The 19426-nt window shown below is 41.8% G+C and overlaps 1 protein-coding gene across 1 annotated transcript; it reads right to left on the reverse strand.

Annotated features, from left to right (window-relative positions):
* On the reverse strand, positions 14906 to 18115 carry LOC8075429. The gene is made up of 2 exons (XM_002457910.2): positions 17663 to 18115; positions 14906 to 15887 (listed from the first exon to the last, which is right to left on the reverse strand). Exons 1-2 carry the CDS (start codon positions 17926 to 17928, stop codon positions 15110 to 15112), a joined length of 1044 nt encoding a protein of 347 aa, XP_002457955.1. The 5' UTR covers positions 17929 to 18115; the 3' UTR covers positions 14906 to 15109.

Genomic DNA, 19426 nt, shown 5'->3' on the forward strand with positions numbered 1-19426 from the left:
GTTTAAATTCCTACCACAGCCATATATACATGCTTGCTAGACTTTGAGCCACACATTTACTTTTTACTGCTTATGAGCATTGAGTGTGGTCAAGCTGTGTAGACCCTTAGGACCTTGTCATGTGGTTAAATCAAGATTCACTTGCAAGTTCACTCACACATGCTTCTTCTACTCCGGAAGTACGCATCCACATATATCCACCCATTTCCATCTCTAGAACCACCCAAAAATATTCTACTCCTAATCCGGGAGAGAATAGCAAAAAATATTCCTGTTTTTCCCTGTGAAATAAATGCTCAAGTTATCTTGGTTACTACCACTTGCTATATTATTTCAAGAGATGAGTGCTCTAAAAAAGAGAGAAAAAAAAGAGAGAGATACGAGGAAATAAAAAGGGGCACGTGCTCGGAACCTCAAAGAAAAGAAAAAGTGAGACGAGAGGTAAAAATGGACAAGTGTCCGACAGTAGAATTAGGGGTACAAGATACCCACCTGAGAGGAAAGAAAAAGAAAATATAGAGCATCTCATTCTCCTCAAAAAGTTTCAAAAGAGCAAGAAAGGTATGTATCCCCTCAAAAGAGCAAAAGTATAATTAGATTTTCACCATTGTTATCACCATCATCACCATACACCATTCATTCGCCACACATGCACATCTTGATTTGACTTATTGACTTGTTCTTCTGGATCCATGGTTTGACTATGCAATAAATGTCTTCTAAGTATGTATTAGCTGTCTCCTACCTATGAGCTTCAGATATCAAAAGCCTTATTAGAGTAGGGTGAGAGAGAAGGCAATGTCACTATGCCTCATACCAAAAATACCACATACTTTGAGAGAAGGCATATACCATTAATGCCTTGGTAAGGATCCAGAAATACCACAAAAGAGAGACTAGAGAGAGTCATACAAGGAATCTCTGAGTTTTATTTGAAAATCTGCAAAAACTCCAGAGCTATAGTTAATAAAAGAATAAGAGACATGGCGCTTGACTAGACCGTTCTATCTTTTAACTGCTCAAGACACAGGAGACAGTTGCAAGCCCCATAGTGGAAGGTAATATGAGTAAGTTTTAAATCTTAACAGTTTACCCTAACCAAGAGATGAGATCTTGTATGAACGCATGTGTACCTTTAAGGCATGAAACTACTGCAGAAACTCTTGAGTTCATCTTTGCTTAGGGACGAGCAAAGGTTAAGCTTGGGGGAGCTTGTTGACGGTCATTAATGCTCACATTTAACCATCAACTAATCATGGAAAAGGATCCAACTGCAACCAACACCCAGACTTAGGGTTTTATCTGACAGAATTCCACGAGTTTTGGTGTTTGTTTATTTCTACAGGGGGTTATCAGGAAATACGGAGGAAAGGCCCACACGTCGGGTTTACATAGAGATATTAACGTGCCGTGCAATTTTGTACCATCTAGAAGACTCCAGAAGCTACGGGAACAAACGGGAAGCCGAGAGGGCTCAGGGACAGGGCGCCCGCACTACTCTCCTGGGCGCCCGCCCTCACCTAGAGTCCAATCAGGACTCTCTTTCAGGATATTGCTCCACCGACCTAAAGGATCAAGGATAACCGTTCAATCAATGTCGGTTTGATCCGATAACCCAGATTCATCTGAAAAAACTATATAAGCAAGGCCCCTGGCCCCTGGCGATCATACCTCTTCTACAGAATCAAAGATAGGGTTTCAATTCTTCATCCAAGTAGAGAGGATCCCTCTAGTTCTTCTAGTTCTACCTCTAGTTCATCTAGTTCCAGTTCTAGTTCATCTAGTTCTAGTTCTAGTTCCTCTAGTTCTAGTTCTAGTTAGTTCTAGTTGTAATCTAGAAAATAGGGAGAGAGAAGAGGAGAGCGGAGGAGGAGGAGCCAGATCTGTCGGATCTTCCTCAACATTGTACTTTTGCAGCAACTGGTTCGTTCTTCATCGTTATATTGCTAGGAATTTATTATAGATTCACATGTACTATTGTAACTAGGCAGAAATAAAAGATATGAATACAATTGTAAACTAAATGGGTTCTTCAAGCGGACAGATAATTATACCATTGTAGCATTTTACCTAGGGAAGTATCCAGGTTGTCGATTTATATTTATACCACTGGGAAGGCTACGTGATAAACTATAATCTATTATATTGATAAGAATATAGGATGAATAAGTGATATTACCAATGTCATATAATCTACTCATAACAGGCAGAGGTCATAAGATAAATATGGATAAATATGGGTGATAGCATAATCATCAAATATCATAATTAAGGATAATCATCAGAGCATCTACTAGTCATAATCATAGTTAGCCATTGGATGAACTAGGGAGTTGGATCTAAGGTAATTCTAACTACATCAATGAATAACTCTAATCAGTGCAATTACATCTAGAAATCATTGTTAAGCTAACCCTATATCATAATCACAAGTAAAGAGGCATCAACTAATGAGGGTATTAAGACACAAGGGTCACCTCCTTCATGACTGCGCCCATGCTAGACCTACGTACAGAGGGTGCACTATAGAGGAACCAAAGCAGCTGTCACCTACGTAGACTACCACACGTCTCGGCACGTCAGGGTGCACTCCCAGATAAACAAAATATCTAAACACCACGTCTACATATTGTCTACCATCTACCCAATGATCGATTAGGTAAACGTTATAGGAGCAATTACATGAATTCAATAAGGTCAAACCAACTATCCTAGACATATAATCAAAGTATACAATAACTATTGCAATTAAGAACATATGAATCTATTAAGAGTAAAGTCTCCTAATATATATAATGAATACAATAAAATAAGAACTAGATCTATTACCGAACTCTTGCGCTCTAGACCGACGCTAGGGACTCTAGATCCCAATGAAGAACTAGATCTCCTCTACTTCTAATCTAACTAACTAGAACTATGAACTAGAAGGCTCTTGATGAACTTGATGGCTCTTGATACTTGATGGCTTGAGGCACTGATGAATGAGATTGATTGGTTGTTGTCTCTTGGAGGGGGTCTACCCATGTATTTATAGTCCGGTGGGATGCGTGTGCGCCGTAGGATCAAACCGACTTAACCAAGGGCCGAGATGCATCAGGAGAGACGGTGGAGGAAGCTTCCAGAAGAGGAGGGTCAAAACCCAAGAGGGGGTTCCAGCCGGCGCTATGATGGGGCCGGTCGGCCCCACCTGGTGGCCTCTGCCCCCCCAGCTCTTTGGGTGGCTTCCAGAGTCTTCCCACGTCCCGTTCGTGATCCTTTCATGGTGGATAAGTTTTGTGTTTATTTTGCACTTGAATCCATCTTTTCAGCTTTTCTAGAAATAGACCCTAGAAAATACAGAATATGCAAAACTCATAGTGTGTTTTCATGTTCTCCTTCGGGTTTAAAGCTCTAATAAAAGTTGATGTTATCAACCGTCAACAGATTTGTCCATCTCTCTACCTTAGATGCTTCACCTAAGTTGCTTTTGCTACTCTACATACCTTTTGGGAACTTAGTTAAGTTTATATTCCATCATATTTTGTAAATTGAGTTCTAAATCTTCTACACTCTGATGTAAGTTATTTTTGTAACAAATGTTATAATGTTGTGGTAACTCCATGTTGATCATGTATGAGTTACAAAATGTGGGTGATTCAGGGTCCTCCAAGGACACCCGACAGACTATCTAAGTTATATCTCTCATGTGCAGCAGTCCGAGGTCTTCACGACAATGATAGGTGCATGTGGGCCATATATAATTAGGGTGGTTCTGCCACAATCATATCATGGAAACTCAGTAGGTGTCTTGGCCCGCTCCTATACAGCTATTGGTGGCATAGGAAAAACTACCATGTAGATTAGGAAAGATAGCCAATGAGCATATGGCATGTGCCTCTTCTCCTTGAAGCCCTCATACCCATCAAGAACCTAAGCAATAGGAGTAAGGTCATGTGGTGTCTTGCTCGAGCCCTCTCCAAAGTCACCCCTAAAGCATGACCAAACGTCCTCAATAGAAGGCAACTCTCTACTATGAGGGCGTCTAGGTGAGTCAACACTAGGGAAGCACAACTGGTGTAGCCTCACCTCCTCATGTGGAATCTAGAGTATTCTTCTTCTTTTCCTCCTCCTCTTCTTCTTCTTCTTCCTCTCCTTCTTCTCCTCCTTCTCCTTCTCCTTCTCCTTCTCCTTCTCCTTCTCCTTCTCCTTCTTCTTCTTCTTCTTCTTCTTCTTCTTCTTCTTCTTCTTCTTCTTCTTATCCTTCATCATCTTCTTCTTCTTCTCTTCCTCTTCCTCTTCCTCCTTCTCCTTCTCCTTCTTCTTCTTCTTCTCCTTCTCCTTCTCCTTCTCCTTCTCCTTCTCCTTTCTCTCTAGTTCTAGGGTTATTCCTTGTTCTTGAGGAGAGAGAGAGAGAGAGAAGAGGGTTGCAAATGAATGGAAGAGGGAGAGTGGGTGAAAGGGTGTGCTTCAGTTGAGAGATATCTATCCCAATTCGTGCTGACATGTGGGTCCCACTTCCACAATTGGGAGAATAGCTCATTTCCACTTAAGTTTGTTCTGGTCTTGCCTTTGTCGGATGGTCTGGTAACCTAGCGGATGATCCAGTGGTTTCTGTCTTTGCTAAATGGATAAAGTCATTGGATAGCTAGTTATTGGTGACCAAAGCATTGCTCTTGAGTAGTTTCTTGAGACCGAGTTGGTGTTGATGACATCAATAGGATGAATTTTAATCCAAGTGGGGGTTCGCTTTCTCCACACGGGGTGTGTTAGTAGATTCTTGGTGCTTCAACCTACGTTACATGGCATGGATTTCCGTAGAAATTTCAACAATTGACTTCTCTTGATATTCTAAAACAACTGCCTAGATTGTAATGGGTTTCGGGTTGTTACAACTTTCTTTGATCATTTGGCATGCACATGATCTCCAATAGTGCAACATCCAATTTTGACCAGTGATTTCTATTGAAATAATCTTCAAAACAGATGATACTATGAAGAACTTATTGACAAGGATCTATATGTTCCACAAACATATGGTAAATATGAAAATAGATAGATTTCAAAATCCAAATTTATTGACTACAAGTATCACGGAACCACAAAGTAGTAAGTTGTATTAATTTTTATGAAGTATGTCTAGCAAACTGTGTTCTGACTTCATCATAGATATTCCTTGCATCTCAACAGATCGAATTAAAAAAAATCTTGTAGATCCTCTGCTCCATCTATATATGGAAATGTATGGTAAAATTTGCATCCTCTTAAAATTTGGCTTTCAACATTTTTTACTGTGCGTTGAGAGTTTTTACTGTGATTCATGGACGGTAATATCTTAAGCATAATAATACTTAAACCTGGTAAACTTTAACTATTGTTACTTGACTATGGTCTTGTTTAGTTGTGAAAAGTTTTTGGATTTTGGCACTGTAGCACTTTCGTTTGTTTGTGGTAAATATTGTCTAATCATAGACTAATTAGGATCAAAAGATTCGTCTCGCGATTTATAGCCAAACTATTCAATTAGTTTTGTTTTTGCCTATATTTAGTGCTTCATGCATGTGCCCCAAGATTCGATGTGATAGGGAATCTTGAAAACTTTTTGGTTTTGGGGTGAACTAAACAAGGCCTATGTGTTCCCTTCACATAGGTTGATCATAATTGTAACACCCCAGGTGTTTGCCACTAGTTAGACCCTAGGTTTTGAGCTCAAACATGTCATGATATGTGGTGATGATCAAGTCAAGGTCAATCCATGAAAGTGAGCCTCAAGTTAAACTTGGAGAATGCACCCTTGCTTACATATAGTACCTTTTCAAAGTGCATACTTGGGTGATGTTAATGGAACCTCTTTCATGTGCCCTACATCCATCACTACCTATTGTGATCACTCAAAAAGTTTCATGAAGTTTGGAATCAAAAGGTCACATGAAATGATAAGTTACATGCTTGTTGGAATGGCCTCATTAAGTGAATGGAATCATGGAACATCAACCAATCCTTGCAAACTTGCCCAAATGACTCTATATGAACTCTACAACAAAAGTCATGAAGGGTTCATGTTGAGCTTGTGCCCAGAAAGTGCTTCAATTGGCCTAAAACCTTAATTCAAGCTTTATCAAGTTGCTACTTTGACCAAAGTGAAAGTTTGACTTTTGTACTATTTCTGAGGTTTGACCTTAAACAAAAGTTGTATTTTAGCTTCTGTAGAACAAACTTTGTTTAATGGTCAAGAGCTAGTTTGGTCCCTAACCTAGTCAAATTGAGCTCACAAAAATCAACTCAGTGCTGTTTTGGATCTCTGAAATTTTGGCTAAGTCATCAAGGTGCTCAGTTTCGGGTACCCTAGTTGGGAGCTTTGTATTTCTCATTCCAGGCTGAACCTGTACAAGGTCCTTTTGTAAACGTTGTAGTATAGTTTGTATACTAAAATCTTTGTTAAAGTGCCCAAATCCGAATCTTCTTCTAGGCATGTCAAATAATAGTCACAAGATTGAATCTACTGTAATTTCCAGCACTTCGAATTTCTAAGTCTGGGATTGCAGTTCATCACGTTGGCATTCCAACGTTCTCCAAATTTTACTAAACAACTTGTTTGGATCCCAAAATAAAAGGTGGAGTAAATTTTGTGAGCAAGAGCATACCAAAAGGTGGCACCAGTTTGACTTTGTTTTGGCCATCAATTTTGAGTTTTGCTAATCATCATCAAGCCATTGACACTTAAGGGTAGGCATCAAATTATCTACTAATCTACAACTCTAATGACCATGGAACCTTAACCAAAGTTGTAGGGCAGGCCGAGCTTGGCAAACTTCATTTTTGGCCCATGTCCAAATTCGGCACACACATGGCCCAAATACACGTCCCACTCGAGCCACATCGTTGCACAACACGTGTTCGATGAAATACCGTCGTGGCAACCATGCAAGGGCAGCACGTCCCACCTCCATGCCACGCGCCCCTGCCCTCTCCTCATCGTATTTTGGACTGCTGGGTCGCTGGCAGACATCCCCATCCACTTTCTCGTGCCTTCCTTCGCTCTCCACCGCGGGGACGTGAGCATGTCGGCCATGGCCATGGCTGAGCCCTCGGAGCTCCATGGCCGCCGTTGTTCCTGCTCATCCAGGCGCCCCCACGCTCAGACAGCACCACCACCGCCTCCGCCACTTCCTCCTCTACAACTGGCGCTCCTCGGCCGAGGTGGAAGACCGCCGGAGTGCCACCACCACTGGCCGCCGCCGTCGCCGCCGACGTGTGTGCGTGGCCACTGAGCCACGGGCCACCTCTGGCCGAGCCATGGCCTCCTCCGAGTTCGCAAGACACTTCTGGTGCTTCCCCACCCCTCCATCGCCACCGACGAGGCTCCGACTAGCCGGAACAGGAAGCTCTGGTGAGTCCTCTGTTCTGATTCGTGACCAGGGTCGCTCTCCATACAGGGCGACACGGGGGCGACTCCCCACCTCCATCTCCACCCCCGTCGGCCGGCGAGCACCCCGGGCCGCCATTGCCACCGGCTTGCGGCGGTGGCGGCCAGCTATGGCGCCCAAAAAGGCCACCCCATAGCACCTTTTCCTTTCTCTCTTCCCCTTCCCTCCCCTCCACCTCTTCCTCTGACCTTGGGCTCCGAGCTTGGTTGGCCGCGGTGCGCTCAGGCTTGAGATCCGGGGCCCCTTGGGCCGGATCCGACGCCCCCCTCCATGGATACGGTAGGGGTCCAGCTCGGCGGCCAGCGTACACGGCGTGGCGTGCCAGGCAGCCAGATCCAGGCGGCCTCGACATACACCTGGCCATGGCGGCATGGACTCGGCAGCTCCCCCGCGGCGAGGCGCTGGGGCCAAACTTTGGCAGCGTGGTGCCCTGTTGGTTGTTGCGGGACGCGTCGGAGGTGGGACCCTACCAATGCCGCCTCTCCGCTCTAGACGCCTACGTCAGCTGGGGCTCGTGCTCTAATGCGTCATGGTCGGGCAGCTCGTGGGTCGGTGTTGTGGCTCGCGAGTACTCTAGCGCTAGCTCAGAACCGGACTCTGGCCATCCTGTGGCTTGACTTCCAGCGTACTCGCCCCTATGGAGGGCGGTGCTTGTGGCTGGCCTTGGCCATGGCTGGCCCACCATTTTCCGGCACCGCGACTTGGCAGGGCCACCACTGTTTCGTGGCCAACGCCTCTATGGGCTAGTGGTCGGGGCCAAGCGATCACCCAGTGACCGTGGTCGAACATGCTCTGGGGTGAAAACCTGCCCGACTTCTTCTACGGGCCGGCGGCGATGGCACGGTTACGTCATCCACCTTGTTGAAGGCGTCATCGAAAGATTGGTTCGTCGCATGGGTCCTTGGGGGTCGTTTGTGGACGAAAGTCCTTGAGCCTGTTTTGACGTTGTTGGCGTTCGTGGACGTCATGCCCTTCTTGAAGGCTGCGTTGTTGGCCAGCCCCCGTCGAAGCCGCTTGGTACTCATGTTGTGTCTGCCTGCGCTTCAGCTCTCTCCTCACTAGGGTCTATCAACCTAGGGTGTTGGTGTCGCCGCAGTCGTCTTCTTCGCAATGGCTACCTGGCCACTAGCGGATACATCTTCTTCGCAGAGGCTACCTGGCCGGTAGCAGATGCGGTCGTTTTCCTCTCCGCAATGACTACCTGGTCGTTGTGGATGGATGGATTGTTGGTTGCTGAGCTCTCCACAGTGGCTACCTGGTCGTTTGTGGATGGGTTTCGAGCTCTCCGCGGTGGCTACCTAGTCACTCACGGATGGATGCTGAGTCTATCGGTGGATGTGTTACCACCTTGCTTCACCCTACCCTTGCTGGTGACCCTTGCGTGATTGTTTTTTTATGTGGCAGGCATAGTCGGTTAGTTTAGAGGTGGAGGTCCATCCCCCCCCCCCACCATGTATTCTTGCTGGTCGTTTATGTCTTTGAGATTCCGCCGGTAATCCTTGGATTACCTGCGAGTCTTTGTATCTGTGTTTCGGCCTTTCTTTGGCCTTTCCTCTTAACGAAAAACGGGTAAAAGACCCGATCGCGAAAAAAAAAGATTCGTGACCAGGGACCTCGGGGTCGGATTCGACTAAAGCCAGGGGTTTTCTGCAGAACTCATGACTCATATGAATAGTGCTTCGATGACCTATTTGTTTTGGAGAAATGCTAGAACTTTGAAAATCCATATAAAATCATAGAAAAATCGTAAATAGCAAATGTGGACTTTTTCGAATCCTTGTGAAATTCTATATGCAGTAGATCTATAATATGGCATGTTTTAGTTTGAAGTTTTAACGGTAAAAATAGATTTATGCAGTTAGGTTTTAATTCCTTGCTATATTTGTCTTTTTCATAACCACTGTATTATTGCTCAAATAAATGTGAAAATATTGTGACAAGCTTTTCATATGATATTTGATGTCTGGTAAAAGTGTCATGAATTTAGGCATGATAGATTAAGAGTTATAAAAATAACAATTGCCCTGTGTTGCTTTGCTCCTATTCTAAGTAGATCTGCATGTTTGTATTGTTTGGCTCAGTTAAGTTGTAAATCATGCCTTGATGAAAATATATAAGTTGTAGTAATTTTCATAATATTTCCAGAAAAGTAAATAGCGCAATTTGTGGTTAAGCATATGTTTATGTATAGTGTTTTAAACTACAGTTCCTGTTTCTGTCTAAACCCAGACAGGTTTGCATTGTTTGTTATGTAAGACCTTGTTAGTTGTAGATTTAGCTCTAGATGTTTATAACAAAGTTGTTCACAATTTAGTAAGCTTTCTAGAAAGTACATAACCATAGTTTATGGGCATATGAAACTCAAGTTATGGCTGTTTAGTGTGGCATGATAGATTATGTCCATGTTTTGAACAGAGATGTCTTCATGGGGTTAATTGACCTTGTTAATTGTGCATTCGATCTTTAGATGATAACAGTAAAGTTGTAGATAACTTTATAAGCTTTCAAAAAAGTTAAGAATCATGTTTACTGGAGGTCTACGACTCCAGTTATGCTTCTATGAATTGTATGTTAGTTTTCTATTTGTAGTTGTACCTCTACTGTTTGGGCAGCCTGAGTAGTTTTGATTGTGCAACTAATTCCATGATATAAATGTTGTTTGTTGTGCAAGATGTCTATATAAAAGATGTAGATAACTTATTAATATATCTTATGGTAAAAATTTGCATGATTTTTGGTTGCAGTATGATTGAGTTATTGATTTAACTTGCTTAAGGCTTGATAAATGGTTTATAATTATAAATAAAAATGTAAAAATGGAAAATGTTGTTCCAGTACAATTCTGTGATATGGTTGTATCATGTTTATATATAATATGGTCATGTGTTTGAAGAAAATATGATTTATGCATTTATCTTGCTCTCACATGGTTAATTGCAATAGTAATTTGTCTTTTTCATAGATGTTGCTATGTTTATTGAAATGCAATGAAATTTTGACAGTAGACTAGGGATAGTATGTAGAAGCTACTGTAATTTTGGTGGAATTTACGTACTGACCACTTTTGGTATATGTTATTTAATTCACCTTATTATCCAAATAAATTAAGAAAGGCATTAAATAAATTTATTTGGTAATGACCACTATGTTTTCTGGTGTTCTTTAGATATGTGAAAACTGTTGGTAATAATGGTTTTGCTCAAATGCATGTTTGAAACATAAGTTAATAATTAATTGTTTGCAATTGTTGTTTCTGGACAGTTTCTGGAACTGTTTGGATTACCATATGTAAATGATGTGTTCTGGGAATCTTGTTTATAGCAAAGTTGTAGATAATTCATCTATCTAGATACTGTTAAAATTTGGTAGTATTTGGCCTTATGGTTTTTGAGTTATGTCTGTTCAAAGTTGAATTCCAGAAATGGTTGCTCTCTGTTTGTCAGGGACAGATTCTGGAACTTTATAATTTCGACCAGCTTAAGTTGAGAATCATGCTTTGATATCTACATATCAAATGTAGCTAATTTCTTAGGCTTTCTAGAATGTCTTAATTCATATCCTTTGGAGTTGTGTAACTCCAGTTATGATTTATTTACTCAGCTGCTGTTAACAGTCCTAAAAATGGCAGATTCCTTTTATTGCTGTTGCTTGGTATATTGCTATGTATGACTCATGTCTTTGATAATGGCCAAGTTATTACACCTGAGATCTTGTGAAACATGTATGCCATGCCTGATATACTTGGTTGCATTCTTTTCTATCTTAGTATGTTGGTTGTGTTATGTTACTTAAGCAACATGAAACACATATGTATGTGTAGAGTAACATGATACTTGTCTTGCTTACTGTATATCATGCATTGTCTATTGCACTTCTATGTGTTCATACACTTGCATCTTGCATCTTATTTAGGTACACTAAATGAACCACATGAAGGACGTGATGGTGGACCCATCTGGCTGATGGAAGGACTACACAAGTTTTGTAACCTTAGATGTCGTCAAGACGGTGCAAGCTAACTTAACTGACTTGTGTCGGATTCCAGGCAAGCCCCGGAGCATTCTAAGTCTCCTACCCTCTCTTTTTACAAAAGCATAAGAGTATAACTTTATATGATGCATTAGGTGATAGGAGTTGAATGAAACCGTTGGTGCATATTTCCTACCTTGTCCACTATATGAAACTACCTGAACCCTTACTAGTATAAGGAAGACGTTCTATGCTTAGCTATGCTTAGCTCGGTAGAAGCCAGGTGATTTCCTGTCACCTGCGAGATATAGGTGGATACCTAATCAGGGTTGGCTATATTTGCTATCGTGTAAATAACCATGTGTTAATAATGAATGGAGACCAGGCGGGATGACGGTAGTGAAACAACAAGGCATGGAGGTCTTGGGTGTGGATCTATCCCCGTGTGTGTCATTTAAGGACCGATACGCTGTACGTCCTCTTGTCATGTTGAACGCATGCCTGACACTTAGTTGGTCGGATAAGTCGTTCCGACCGCGAAGCCTACGAGTGCAACTCAGGCCGGATACCCCGTTCTGTTTGAGTGCGCACCCCGGTTGGTAGTAAGTATGTGTGGGGAGTCAATGGCGTAAGACCGAGGTATCAGGTTAGACCCTGGCAGATTGGCGGTCCCTAGGGCGGCGCTGATCGGACCCGCAAACTGGTCCTGAGTTGTGCTAAAGATGATCTAAAGCTGCCTTCGCGAGGTATGCTTGGGTGAGTGCCAGGAATACCCCTCCAGCTGGATAGGAATCGATTCGAATCGCCGTTTCTCCCGGATAGTGAGAACTTGACTTTAGCAGCGGCAACGTAGATACACTAAATGAAACTTAATGGTTATGATGATGATGGCTACATGGTAAACCGGATATGGTTATTAATGTGATGCTTATTAATCAAGTGATTGCTATAGAATAGATGCAAATCTAGCTATGGTAGCTTTATTGAACTTGATGCTAAAATCTTGACTAAAAGGTTAAAAGTAAGGACTCATGATAGTGATGCTCTTTTTGGCAAAGTTATGCTATCCAACCAACTCTACCAAATAGCCTTGCATATCCTTGAGAGTCTTTTATTTTCTCTCCTGTCGGGTAAGTCTAGCTAAGTACATTCGAGTACTCAGGGTTTATCCCACTATGTTGCAGGTGAAGTCTTCAGTCTGCTAAAGATGGTGGCTAACCGCTGGTGGGCTCGACGATTCTATATAGTGTTCTCATCTATATGCTTTTGTCGGACAATGTCACTTGTGCTAGCAATGTAATTCGAACTTATCTTATTGTAATCATTTGAAAGCTATGTTGTTTTCTAATCGATTTGGAAAATCCAAACTTGTATTACTATTTGTGAACTCTTTTGTAATATTATTTTCGTTGCAAATCTCCGTGTATGTGATGTGTATTTACTTAATCATGCGATCTTGGTGTAAAGTTGATTTACCGAGGTCCTTCGTGACACTTGGCAGACTACTGCGTTTATATAAGTGAGAGTATGCGTGTGTCAACGTGTTAAATGGGGGACAGTCGTACTTAAACTTGTATAAATTGGGCGGTTCTGTCATAATAATTCTTTGGATTAACATGTCACCAAAATCTACGAAAGGCATAGCCCCCATAAAAGAGATCTTAATATTGTACTTCAGAACTCAAGAAACATGCTTTTCATCTTTGTGAAATAAAGTCTGTTCATTTCCAAAAATTGGTTATCGCAGGGAGTGAAAAGAGTGGTCTGTTGGCCGTGCACCTAGGTCCTAGGTGGATCAATAACTTTTTGAATATCAACATGACACCAAAAACTTACCAAAGGTGAGCAACTCCAAAAATTTTGCATTTTTTATTTGGCAAACATAAAGTTTGTCAACTCACAAATGAATATGGCAAAGCTAAAAAGAGACAATCTCCAACCATTCCCCATAATTCTTTTTCAAAAAATAGAATTATGGACTCACTCGTTGCCCGTGCATTTTTCCCTCGCGCGCTGCCGCCAGTTCGTGCGGTTTTTCTTTCCTTCTTCGCTAGGTGACGGCTATTCCCCGTCGCCGCCATCCACGTGATATTGTTGGTCGCCAAGACGTCAACGAGGAGTCCCTGGTCGCTGGCGATTGCATCCAGCCAGCCACTGGATGGTGGGCGACAGCGACACCATGGAGTAATCGTGCGGGAACTGTGACGGCGGCATGCAGGAGAAGGAGTAGGCGCGCAAGAGAAGTCTCTCCGTCACACGAAAACACCAATGCCAAGTCTCGTAGACTTTTGCATATATGCATGGTTTGACCCTTCATTTGCCAAGTTGCCAAATTTGCCAAAACTAATTGCCAAACCGTTGGAGAGTAACTTTTGAGCTTTTTTTCAAAAAACAAGAATGCCTAACTCAATTGCAAAAGCGTAGGAGTTGCTCGTAGAACTGAAGATAGTTGCTTTTTTTTATTGTGTAATAAAGTTTTCTGATTCTCCGAAAAAATGGTTTTGGTTTTGTCATCACAGGGAGTGAAAGAGTGGTCAGTCGACCAAAGTTGATTTAGTTTTTATTGGTGAAGTGATGTATCCAAGCTTGAGCAACTATCGATGTTTCCATGTCCTCATTTGAGATATAAGGCAGTAGCAGTGACTGAGTGGCTTTTGTAACTTATAAGAAAATTAGTCAGTTCATTTTGTTTTGTCTGGATGGCTGGGTGCAGTAGCGTGGTTCTCTTTGCTTGTTCTTGTCAGAAATTTAGAATCAAATGGCATGGATTCCTTGTGCTGATGCACTGCTTAACTGCTGGAAGGCCGAGTATTTCTCATGCATCGCTATGGTTTTAAACGCCAAGGAATATGCTACCTGTAGGGCTCGTGCTCATCCTATGCGCCATTGGCTGCCTCTTTGCTCTGCATCATGCCTTTATGTTTGTGGCCGGCATAGCTTCACTGCTGCCATCCACTCTAGGCTTATGTTGCAACCAAAGTCCTGTTACCATGTGGTGAATGTTGGAAGTGAATTTTCTTTAATGGAACCAGAGAAGTCCTGGTCTTACACTAGAGAACTTGGCCTTTTTTTATGGTTCATTTGATTTTGCTTAGAACTGGCTATGAAGTTAAGCTCCTTGACGAGGAAGTGATTTTTCCTTTGCTTAGTTTTTCTACTCCATGATGAGGAAGACTTAAAATGTTTCTGTGTTCTTAGGTTCATCTTGAATGTTGACATGTTCATCTAAAATCTGTTCCTGGCAATGTCATTTTGGGCGTACTGAGCTATTAGATTTTCAGTTGGGTTACCAAGTTCTGGTTGAATGTAGACAATTCCACCGCAACAAAATTTAATGTTGCTATGGCTGATGGTCTTTGAGTGTGTTCTCCTTAAGGCCTTGTTGTCGATCCATCTCAATCTACATATGTTGAGGTGGATTGGAGGGGAACTTAAGCTAAATTACATCCCAATTCACCCCAGCACATGAACAGGGCCTTAATCACATATTGCAAATTCAAAATGGGATTTCCCCTTATACCTGAGGTGTCTTGATAAAATAATCTGTTGCATGCAACATTAGAACTTGTTGCAGTGGGACTTTCCACATTCAACCAGAATTTGGTAACCTCATTTCTTCCATTCAACTGCAAAATTTAGTAGCTCCCTCCCTTCCCCAAAATTACATTGTCCTTCTCAATAGATAAACTAATGACCAAACGATTACAATGTGGGCAAATACTTTAACATCCTACTTAGTGCATGAAGAACGGGATTACAAAATTACCCATCTTCTCCTTCTTTTCGAGCTCATCCTTCTCAGCTATTTGTTTCAGAGTCGTCCACCCCTTTCTTGTCCGCTTTCTTGAGCTGCCAGAAACCTGAGAAGAATCCTTTGCTGCATATTTCACATTATTTCTAGAGTCATTCGAGGCAGACTTGCTAGAGCCTGAAAGTGTGTGAGTGACTGAGCCAGAAATCACGCTACTTCCTGTCTTGAGTATTCCTGCTGAATCTTTAGGGACAGTCACCACCAGTGGTTTCTTTTTCTGAGGTGTGACAAATGATGAACCAACTGGAAGTTCTGCTTGCGAAGTAGCTTCGCATATTTTAACCTTCTCAGAAGCAATAGGGTCAGTTTCATGCATCTGTTCATCAAGATTACATTTTAACCTTTCGCCATGCTCATCACTTTCAGAAGTTGACTGTCTCAACAGAGATGACAATTCCACTTGCAAAATTGCTGCTTGAGAAAGCTCAAGCACTTCTTTCTTATCATGTGTTCTTCTGTTGTTATTGTTTCCTCTCATAATTCTATGGGATGAGTTCATAGTACTATGGTCTCTTAATGGTAACAGGCTCTTAACAACACCCTTCCCACTACCTAATACTAGGTTCTGATCTCCACAAAAATGGCATGCATAGGAAACACTGTTCTGACAACAGTTTGATTTCTTACGACGTTTTGCTTTATTTCTCTTGTTCCTTATGCGGACAGTGCAGTTGAAGCCTGGCTTTAAGATTGTCTCACACCTGCAATATTGGAAACATCTTGTTACAGATCTATGTTCTGAGATATTTCTGTAGGCTGAAATAAGGGCTGTGAATAGACAGAAGTTACCAAATACTAGTAGAAAACAGGCAGAATAGCATGACTGTGATCTGAAACAAACACAACATATTCTACCATAATGTACAGAGGATTTTCACTGATTTTTGGAATTCCCAAATCACTTTGGCCTGGACACTAGTATTGTACTGCATCCCATCTGGGATACTTTATTATTTTATTAATTTCAAGCTTCCTTCTAGCACATGAAAGGATTCTTAGTTGTTTGAATTCCAAGAGTAATGGTTGAATAAGATAGAAATTTTATCAGCAAGCCGTGCTACATGGAAAAGGCACACCCTTATTGTCATCACAACATTTTAATTTTACTTTGCTGATAGTAAACTAATGAGTATGTGCAGACAGGCACACATGATCATTGCCATACATCATTTTCATTTTACTTCGCTTATCGTAAACTAATGAGGTACATGCAGACACATGGTTGTCTGACAGCTGACAAGTTACAGGACACAAGGAAGAACAACCAATCAGGGAGCAATGCAACCTTTTGCTTCTATGAAAACGGGATGCATATTTCCCAATATCCACGTGTCCCGAAAGGGTTTAAATACTAAATGGATAATCGATATATGAATCCAAACATTTAATATCTGCACTGTATACGAATCCAAATACTCAATCGGATTTCTGATACGTATATGGAATAGATATCAATGTCCAACACATCCAACACTATCTCTATCCCAACTCCAAATCCCAAAAAAGAAACAACTACCTGCATTCGGTATCCATAATATCCCTTCAGATCTGATACAGTGTATTGCTACTTCGATGGTATTATGAATATTGGACAAGAACCATCCTGTGATGCAGTATGTTAATAAGCAGCAGGACTCTAACTATCACGATCAATCATACATTTGGACCACCCAACCAATGTTTATCAGGACATGTCAAATGTCTATCATGAAACTTTATTTATGAAATGGATTTTTTATCACATCACATAAACCGCTGAAAGATATTAATTGTCCATCCATGTATCTCGACAGATATTGTTATCTGTGATTGAGTGGAGATTAGCACAAAATCTAGTTAAACATGAGAGTTGATAAAAATCCATTTGCAAAGATAAAGGCTGAGAAAGATATGCTCTAGGCCTTGCAACAGTTACCAAAATCCTTTACAACCCCAGACAAGCTGACATATTGGTTACAGCCATTTTTTAATCATTTCCAACAGACCTTAAAATCTTTGATAATTGTCTCATAGAAATGAATTATACATAATGGTATGGCTGCTTACAATTTAACAATTACATATAAGTCCTCCACTAGCAGATAACACAGAGCTAATCAAAACACAGAAAATGACGTTAACAAAATAAGGATATCAGAAATAATATCAATATCCTGACAAAGCAGTATCAACTGCTTGTTAACTGTTAATTGTTGTCGGCGCCACTATGCCACTACGTTTTCAGCTTGATAGGGAAGAATTATAGTTGGTTTAAAAGTTAGATTGTTGAACATATTCATAGACAGAGTCACTAGCAGAAGAACAATCTGTCTGACAATTGACAACAATACATTCTCCAATGTATAACAGCCAGTACAATTAGATTCGAGGAGAAAGGAGCAAATTGATTTTGACATGGTGTGGTGCCCTGGCGGCTAGACAACATGCAAAGAGGAACAAGGCATAGTAGTGAAGTAAGCAACAACTTTCATGTCACCTCTGGCAAAGGAAAGTGGCGGCGTCGAGGGGTACTCCGGCGGCCTCGGCGCTCGCGGCGAGGCGGCGCCCCAGCAGCGCGCCGATCGGGCCCACCCCGGCCTCTGCGCCCGCCCACGCCGCTAGCCTCTGCAGGTGCTTGACCCTCAGCAGGGAGACATCGTCTACGTGCGTCCTCCCGGAGGTCTCCTCACGGAGCGACACGGCCTGGTTCATGGACCTGACCGGCGTCGAGGTGCCATTGGCGCTGCGAATCTTCTTTCCCATGCCGGGCCTCCGGGTACTTGTCAGCGCAAACGGTTGCTAGCCCTAAGCTTGCGCGTCTCCGGCGGCGAGGCGGGGACAGAGACGGGGCAGTGGTGGAGCCGAGAGCAAGGCGGCGGCGCTCGATTCGGGCCGCTGTTGGGCTAGGGTTTGTTTTTGACAAATTCCTGTCCGCCGTATAAAAAATAATCAAAAAACAAACCCCTAGCCTTGCCTCTCCAACCATTTTTTTTTATGTTTGGTTGTTTGGGTTCACATAAAAACCAAAAATTTTTCAAGATTTTTCGTCACATCGAATCTTGCGGCACATGCATGAAGCACTAAATACAGACGAAAATAAAAACTAATTGCACAGTTTTACCTGTAAATCACGAGATGATCTTTTGAGTCTATTTAGTCTATAATTAGACAATAATTGTCAAATAAAAACGAAATTGCTACAGTACCGAAAATCAAAAAATTGTCAGAACTAAACAAGGCCAAAATAGGCTGGCCATCTATACAGCTTTTTTTTCTCGCAAGGCGGGACAAAATGCAATATGGATGCAGCTTTCTATAAAGGAAATCAGTTTGCAACGACTCGTGCGGTTCTTCGAGATCAAGATGGTAGAACATACCGAGGCACAGCCAAATAGTTTGAGTTGTGTCTGAACCCTCTTGCAGCAGAAGCATTGGCGTTCTGCGATGTATTGCAACTAGCAAAGAACCGAGGCATCAACATGTTACTTCTAGAAATGGACTATCAGGTCCTGGTTAGCCTTTGTGGGTCAACCAATCACAGCAAAATTCTGAGATTTGTTCTCTTCTTGGACAGATAGAGAAACTTAGCCAGAACTTGGATAGTTTTGATTTTCATTTTATTAGTAGAAATTGTAATAAGCTAACTCATGCTTGTGCTCGCTTGGTATCCCATGATAATCAAGTGGTGGAGTGGCAAAATACCCCACCTGATCTCATGGATATAGTAAACACTTATCGTAATTTTGCCCATCTTTAATGAAAGCTCCGGCTTTGCCTAAAAAAACATGCCCTGCTCATCATATGCTCTATTCTCTCCATGGTCGCTTTACACCCATTGAAGAGGTGCCCACCAGGTGTTTGACCAAACTTCTCAACATGGATAAACTTACCAATTTAGAGAATGGGTGATTTATCGAAACAAATCAGACAACCAAATATATTTTAGGGCTAGACAGGCTAACATAGTACTGAGAATTGACTTAGTGGGAGCAAACTAAAAACTGCCCAAGCTAAGATTCTAGCCAAGCTAGAAATTGGACATGAAACCAAACACACCTGAATTAGTTGCTCGATCGGTCTCTCTACCAAAAAAAAGTATGCTCTGACCAAATTCCTCTGTTCGGCTGGCTGACAAAAAGGTTTCTGCTGATGTTAATTTGTTGCGACAAAAAACTAGATTGAAAAATAGCATTAATAAAACTAATTTGGTTATCGTTTCATTGAAATTTGGCTTATACAGATATTGATGCTGATTTGTTAT

Source organism: Sorghum bicolor, chromosome 3 (assembly GCF_000003195.3).
Source record: "Sorghum bicolor cultivar BTx623 chromosome 3, Sorghum_bicolor_NCBIv3, whole genome shotgun sequence".
Lineage (NCBI taxonomy): Eukaryota > Viridiplantae > Streptophyta > Magnoliopsida > Poales > Poaceae > Sorghum > Sorghum bicolor.

Bases quoted from the DNA above. Each gene is read 5' to 3' on its own strand.
- LOC8075429 (XM_002457910.2), bottom strand. From the start codon at position 17,928: ATGGGAAAGAAGATTCGCAGCGCCAATGGCACCTCGACGCCGGTCAGG. The intron at 15,888-17,662 runs GTGACATGAAAG...CCAATATTGCAG, and splicing joins GCCACTTTCCTTTGCCAGAG to GTGTGAGACAATCTTAAAGC.